At 45.0% G+C, this 6562-nt stretch overlaps 2 protein-coding genes across 4 annotated transcripts; both read right to left on the reverse strand.

Moving 5' to 3' along the window:
* Positions 1-271: 271 nt before the first annotated feature.
* LOC4816436 (lipase 1) lies at positions 272-2391 on the reverse strand. 2 transcript variants are annotated; one of them, XM_001356011.3, is made up of 3 exons: positions 1816-2391; positions 1221-1763; positions 272-1163 (listed from the first exon to the last, which is right to left on the reverse strand). In XM_001356011.3, the coding sequence occupies exons 1-3, from the start codon at positions 1942-1944 to the stop codon at positions 618-620; spliced, it is 1218 nt and encodes a 405-aa protein (XP_001356047.2). In that variant the 5' UTR covers positions 1945-2391; the 3' UTR covers positions 272-617. The 2 variants fall into 2 exon arrangements, with proteins under 2 accessions (XP_001356047.2, XP_015036668.2); XM_015181182.2 differs by having other exon boundaries at positions 1221-1759; positions 1816-1957.
* A 1302-nt stretch (positions 2392-3693) lies between these two features.
* On the reverse strand, positions 3694-6284 carry LOC4816673 (lipase 3-like). 2 transcript variants are annotated; one of them, XM_015181181.2, is made up of 4 exons: positions 5641-6284; positions 5054-5231; positions 4628-4983; positions 3694-4398 (listed from the first exon to the last, which is right to left on the reverse strand). In XM_015181181.2, the coding sequence occupies exons 1-4, from the start codon at positions 5863-5865 to the stop codon at positions 3847-3849; spliced, it is 1311 nt and encodes a 436-aa protein (XP_015036667.2). In that variant the 5' UTR covers positions 5866-6284; the 3' UTR covers positions 3694-3846. The 2 variants fall into 2 exon arrangements, with proteins under 2 accessions (XP_015036667.2, XP_001356046.3); XM_001356010.4 differs by having other exon boundaries at positions 4622-4983; positions 5641-6281.
* Positions 6285-6562: the final 278 nt, after the last annotated feature.

Below are 6562 nucleotides of genomic sequence, written 5' to 3' on the forward strand. Positions count from 1 at the left end.
TAGAATTGCAGTGTCTGGAAGCCTCTTTAAGTGTCGTTCTGTCGTTCTGCAATTTAATTGCACTTAAAACACACTGTTTCAACGTTTGGCTGTCATCAAGCAGCTGCTCAGGAAGTTATGGCCAAGCAAATGTGGAATTAGTCAAAGTATTTAATTCTTGTGGCATTCAAGCATTGATTATTACGAATTTCAATCGAATTGACTGTCTTGATGAATGTGGCAACTAAAGTTAACAGAAACTTGTCTTCGGTAATGAGAAGTCATGGATTGGGTTGGTTCAGTATAATTAAGGAACATTTTAAAACTAATTAACACTTAGTCCTGTACAAGGACCGATCGAAGACAGTATATTATTCCTTTCAATAGAGATAATACAATATTATTCGCTACTCTTCGATGAACTTTTTTGTGGTCTTTCAAGCATAGACCTGGTTCTAGGCCCGGGCTGATGAGCGGGCCTGTAGCCTGGGACCCAAGGGTCGCATCATAGAGCCTTCGAATATCAAGTATGGTGGGGCGGTGGGATGATTTATTGCTACTAAGTGCATTATTTTAACTACTCTGATTTTAAGGTACTTTTCAAAAGGTAAGCCTCAAGTTCCCTATCCTCCTCCGCCCTACAACTCTCCGGCGTCGGACCTCCTCATAACCTCCACCATTCCATCGTAGAGCATGCTGTTGACGTCATTCCCCCAAATGAAATCGACGTGATTGAACTTCTCGTAGGGAATCAGCTCGTCGTGGACCACATTGGGCAGGAGGTCGCGCAGTCGCTCCACATCGCGGACCGCGGTAAGGAGATCGTTCTTGCTGTAGTACAGGGCCACCTTGCAGTCGACATTGGCCAGGTTGTACTCTGGCGGGGTGTCGGAGCCGTGGCGGCGACGGTTCTCCGCAGCGCTGAAGTAGTCGTACTTGTAGAAGCCACCGCTGCGCACCAGCTGGGTGTAGTGTCCCAGGGACTTGAACGAGGAGCCAGCGACGTGTCGCACAAATAGCGGCACGAGGGTGGCATTCAATTGCTGGGCATCGACGCCCATCAACTGCAAAAGGAAGTAGCTGCAGGTGTTCCTGAAGGCGAAGCTACAGATCTGATAGAACAGTCTCTGCCACACTTCGCCCTCCGGCGGAAAATCGTATATTCCCAGGGTTCTGGCGTAGAACTGAAAAATAAAGGATGGATATGAAAACTAGTAAATGTAGATAGCTTGTACTCGTACAGTCAGAGGTCGGATGTACTTCGAAGCCAACAGGACAAAGGGCGACTCAATGTAATCACAGAATACCACCGGCGCCAGAGCCTGCATCAGTTTGATCTTCTTCATGTAGCCGGGTCGCTCACTGCCCATTACCATGAAGGACGTGGTCCCCTGCGAGTGGCCAATGTAGTGGAGCTGCTGGAACCCCTTGGTCATGGCCAGAACATAGTCTATCGCGGCCGGCAGGTCGTACAGGCCGACCTCGTGGAAGGAGAAGTCCCAAAACTGGGGCATTTGCCGCTGGTAGCGCTTGTGCTTCCTCGAGTAGCGATTGCCCCGCGTGTTGAGCAGCCAAATGTCGTAGCCGAGATTACTTAGCCTGTAGGCCAGCGATTTCTTGGGTCCCAGAACGAGGTACCCAACGGAACTGTCCTCCAGGCCATGGACCATCAGCACGGGCTGCGCCCCCGGCTTCGGTATGCGATGAGCTGTGAGCACAAAGCCATCCTTGGTCGTTATTTTGTGGACCTCCGCCTTATAGCCATACTTCCTGATCAGATCTGGCTGGAGAGGAATCATCATTAGTCAGCATTAGTGATGATGTCTCCTTTCTTACCGCCGGCAAATTAGCATCCTCTATAATAGATCTATCGTATTTGATAATATCCGAAGTCACAGTATCTAGGTGCAAGCAAAGCCAGATCACAGACCCGAACAATAGCATTAGATTCTTTCTTCTAGTCATTTTATTCGTTGCCCTGTTTCCCCGATGCTTCTATGGTATCTCCAACCTTCAGTTAATGCAATTTTCCACATGCACTGTCAATGCTAGAGAGACAGCCCGAATGCTAGACTGTTTGCTAGACCATAATTAATTGGCCAATCAAGATCTATTTCTATTAAAGCAGATGCATGTAAACAGATGTTCAAATTGCACTCGAACTTGAATTTGAGAACGAATTTGTTCCACTTGAATTATTTATTGCTATTTGAATATATTACTTTTAAAATATTTCGGTTTATGTGAAAGTTTAATGTAAATTGTACTTTATTCATTATATTTATTTGCGGGTCTTCAATATCCCTTGCTACATCCTGTTCACATGTCCGGTGTATTCCTTTAAAACGAGTCGTAATGTTTTTCGAATCAGAACTATTCCCGCTGCGCGATCGACTGCCACTGAGCACTGGCATCCAGTCGGATGCCTTATTTGATGGCTAATTTCAGCTGGCGAGGCTTATTAAGTCGCTCCCCTCCTTGACCCGCTCGCATTGCCGACTACTCACGAGAATCAGGGCAATTAATATGCATAATATTGTAAACTCTCATTGTTTATAATGTATTAAACGAGTTTTTATTGGCGCCCAATGGTAGCTGCAAGTGGCAGTAGAACAAGTTAACAGTCGGATAAGGTCGGGCGAAATTGACGTGAAAGCTGGAAAACCCAAACCAACTAGCAAATCACACATAATTGAAAAAATCTGACACTAATCAAAATTGATAGGATTTGCAATTGAATCTGCCACTAACAAGGAAATTAAGTTATTACCCTGTTGCTCTGGAGGGTGATCCATTTTCAATGAGAATTCTCAGATTGACATACCTTTTTCTCAGAAAAGTGTTGCATGGCAGTTTCTAGGTCACTTGAAGTAAGGCAACCCTCCCAATTAACAATTGGGAGCAATTAACTGTTCCTCGGTTTTCTTAAGCGAAAATACAAATTCCTATTAAACAGCACCTGCCTAAAACAAAGTTTTAAAATAAAGTCGCGAAACAAGGAATTCCCGAAGCAGCAAAATCGATATCATCCAAAGGTCCTTTGAACTGTCACTGGCACACGGAGGAATATCCAAAGCGAAATCGCACCACAGCAGAAAAAACTTTGTGAGCCGTGGCAAGGGCCGTGGCTCTACTTCTATACCCGATACTCAGTCTGCTCGTGTGCTGATGTCTCGCTCACCTCCGGCAGATCACGCACACTGCACGACGAAGAGTGTATGATAGAGAGAAAAAAAGAGAGAGAGAGACCGAGAATGAGAATGAGTAAGCGCGTGGAAAGCTTTGCGTAGCCACTGCAAATTCATTCGTTCCTTCTGGCTATGATAATAATATATAGTAGGATACCAAATTTGATTTCTCTAGCTCATACAGTCTCAGAGAACTAGGCGATTATCCCTCGGTGCTCGTCTTTTGATGCTGATCAAGAATATATATACTTTATGGTGTTGGAAATGCTTTCGTCTGGGTATTACACACATCCAGATCCATCAAAAAACAAATATATTCGTTAGGGGGGGTTTCAAAAAAGGCTACGACATCGAAATTGTCTTGACACAATGGTAACTGTAGGTGCAGCTTTATATAGTAAAAATATATAGTAAACAATTGTTCAGAATTAACACTCTGCAATTAAAAAGTGTTTTAAATTTATTTAATATTATTTTTGTTGATTCTTGATCTTCGTATATTAATACATATTTGTATGCATGTATGTATGTATGTCTGTTTGTAAGTATTCAACAGTAAAGTAAACTAAATCCAAATAAATACCTAACTATCGCTGACACCTCTGACCCGCTTTATACTGTAAGTTCTTAAACTAAAATAATATATAGATAGCTTATACTAGGCTCCATCGTTCCCCCTTCATATAACGGAGTTCTCCTGATTTCGCATGTTCTCCAGCATGCGATCCCAGAGTAATTCCTTCCCATTGATGGCCCATATGAAGTCCAGGTGGTTGAACTCCGGATCGTCGACCAGGTACTTTGTCACGACATTTGGAAGCCTCTTATCCAGCATTTCCACATCCTCGGGAGGCGCCAGCCAGTCGTTCTTTCCGTAGTATAGCGCCACCTTGGCCCGGACATTCTCCAGCTTGTATGAGGGGGGATCCAAGGTGCCGTAGCGCCAATGGTTCCTCAGCCATCCATAGTCAAACTGTCTGAAGGCCCCGGACCTTTTCAACTGGCCAAAGTGTTGCATTTGCTTGGTAGAAGCCCCGGCCGGAGAGTGGCCCACAATCACCGGGAGCATCGTCTCGTTTAGTTGCAGCTTATCGAAGCCAGTGGTCAGAAAGATCACGTTCGAGCAGATCTCCTTGGTGATGGTTGTCTCGTCGCAAATGATCCGATTGAACATGCTGATAAACTCGTTCTTGGGCAGAAACTCATGGACGCCGATTAGCTTAAGGACCACCTGAAAGAAAAAGTCGAAAAGTGAGTTTACTGAAGAAGAATGTTGAAGAGAGATGTGGATGGGAAGAAAAGAAATGTTTAAGCCTGGAAAGATGTGTGAAAAAGATTCTTTATGCTAATCTTGTTTGTAATAATGATCTAAAAACATTTTCCCAAGCAAAAACTAGATCTTTTTCGATGGAAATCGTAGGATTAGGAATAGGAATAGGAACGGGGTAACTTACGCTCACCGATAAATGCCATTCGGCCAAGAAATTGACGACAGGACTCCGGCAATGCTTCAGGAAGGCCACTGGCGCCAGGGCCTGCATAAAGAAGATCTTCTCCATGTACTCGGGTCTCTCACTGGCCATGATCCAGAACACTACGGAGCCCTGGGAGTGGCCAATGTAGTGCAGCTGACTGAACCCCGTGTTGTTGAGCACAAAGTCGATTGTGCTCGGTATGTCGTGCTTGCCCATCTCGTGGAACGTAAAGTCCCAGAACTTGGCATGGCGCGTACTGTACTTGACGTGGTTCCTGGAGTATGTGTTGCCGCGTACGTTGGCCATCCAAACATCGTAGCCCTGCTCGTAGAGCAAGTATCCTGTGGGGGTTCGGGGGAGAAAGGCTCAATCAGAACGGGTTGTTCGATGGAGAAAACTCTTGCCACTTACCCAATCCTTTGTTGGGTCCCATCATCACCCAAGTGGCCGAACTGTCTAGCAGGCCATGCACAAGGAGCACGGGCATTCCTCCAGGACGGGCGATCCTGTGAAGACCGAGTATGTAGCCATCGTCCGTCTCCACGGTATGATTCTCGGCAGGGTAGCCATATTTTTGTAGCAGATGAATCTGAAAAATGGCAAAGGTTCATATGATGATTTTTAAAATATCTAATGATGATAAAACATCGCAGACTGACTCCATTTGAAATGCATTTGCAGGTCGGCGCTCCAAGTCGGAAGAATCTTACTCTTTGTCATGTAATAAAATATGACCTCACCTTTCGACTATTAAAGTAAGTCAAAATAAAAAAAATCAATTTTGTTGCGTTGCGTACTTTCGACTTGAACATTTTACAATACTCAAATCTATGCGGTCATAACACCAGGTAATGCCGGTTTATAATAAACACCTTCGACGAAAATACAATGATGATTAAACCAAACAAAAAACAGGCGCAAATCGAACTGCTCAAAAGATTATTTAGCTTCTGTTCAACATTTGTTTGGGTTTGGGTTGGGGTTTGGTCATGGCTTACCGTGTCCAAGTGCGAATCTTCCAATATATTGGGATCCACATCGCTCTCTATCCGCAGGTTACTGTCCGCGACTATGGAGCGCCCCAGCCAGCTGGGGGACTTGAATTGGACGTTGAAGAGGGTGACATTGCCCAGCACCATTGCCAGACCGGCGCTGATCTCCGGCTGGACCAGGCACAGGCATAGGGCGCCGATGAGCAGACTCGCCGACGATGATAATGACATCTCTGTATCTGTCTCTGTATATACTCTATATACTATATAGGTTGTGTTCTCCCTCTCGTTGGGGGGTTAGGATCTCTGGGGTCTGTTAGCTGCGTTCGGCTCGAGTCACAAGTGTCGACTGACGGCAGTTTCAATTTGCAACCGACAAAGAAACTTTCTGCGAGAGAGAAATTCGACTCTATTGTATGTCTGTGTGCAGCAGGGTCCGGGCATGTACTAGCACTTGTTGGTGTACAATACTTTCAATTAATTTTGAATCACCAAAACAGAAATATTGGTCAGGCACGGCGATAACCCCGGTTGGCCGCTTTCATCACTTGCTGATAAGCCGCGCCAAAGAGTCCGGCTTGAATCGATCTTGACTTTGACTCCGCTTACGCACGAGACGCCAATCCGTCCCTCAACAACAACTGAAGATGTTTTTTTGTATTCGATGGGGGTCTACCTTGGCTACAATGCCCCGACCAATAAACAAACTAGTCAACATGTTGCCAAGCCAATTGATTTCATAATATTTCTGCTCCATCCCACTCTCCCGACTACCCATGCTACGGTGTATAGCAATTTGTTGCTGGCTGGAAACAAATTTTTAATTATATTTATTACAGGCACCATTTTATAATTGATCATGCCTATCATGATGTGTATTGTAGGGTATATATAAGTCCATATGTAATGGGCCTTGGTGCTGCCCACC

The sequence above is a fragment of the Drosophila pseudoobscura genome, chromosome 4 (genome assembly GCF_009870125.1).
Source record: "Drosophila pseudoobscura strain MV-25-SWS-2005 chromosome 4, UCI_Dpse_MV25, whole genome shotgun sequence".
Lineage (NCBI taxonomy): Eukaryota > Metazoa > Arthropoda > Insecta > Diptera > Drosophilidae > Drosophila > Drosophila pseudoobscura.

Excerpts from the sequence above, each read along its gene's own strand:
- LOC4816436 (XM_001356011.3), bottom strand. The coding sequence starts at position 1,944 with ATGACTAGAAGAAAGAATCTAATGCTATTGTTCGGGTCTGTGATCTGG. Across the intron at positions 1,764-1,815 it reads AGGATGCTAATTTGCCGGCG|CCAGATCTGATCAGGAAGTA; the intron begins GTAAGAAAGGAG and ends ATTCCTCTCCAG. Across the intron at positions 1,164-1,220 it reads AGTACATCCGACCTCTGACT|TTCTACGCCAGAACCCTGGG; the intron begins GTACGAGTACAA and ends TTTATTTTTCAG.
- LOC4816673 (XM_001356010.4), bottom strand. The coding sequence starts at position 5,865 with ATGTCATTATCATCGTCGGCGAGTCTGCTCATCGGCGCCCTATGCCTG. Across the intron at positions 5,232-5,640 it reads AAGATTCGCACTTGGACACG|ATTCATCTGCTACAAAAATA; the intron begins GTAAGCCATGAC and ends GCCATTTTTCAG. Across the intron at positions 4,984-5,053 it reads GGGACCCAACAAAGGATTGG|GATACTTGCTCTACGAGCAG; the intron begins GTAAGTGGCAAG and ends GAACCCCCACAG.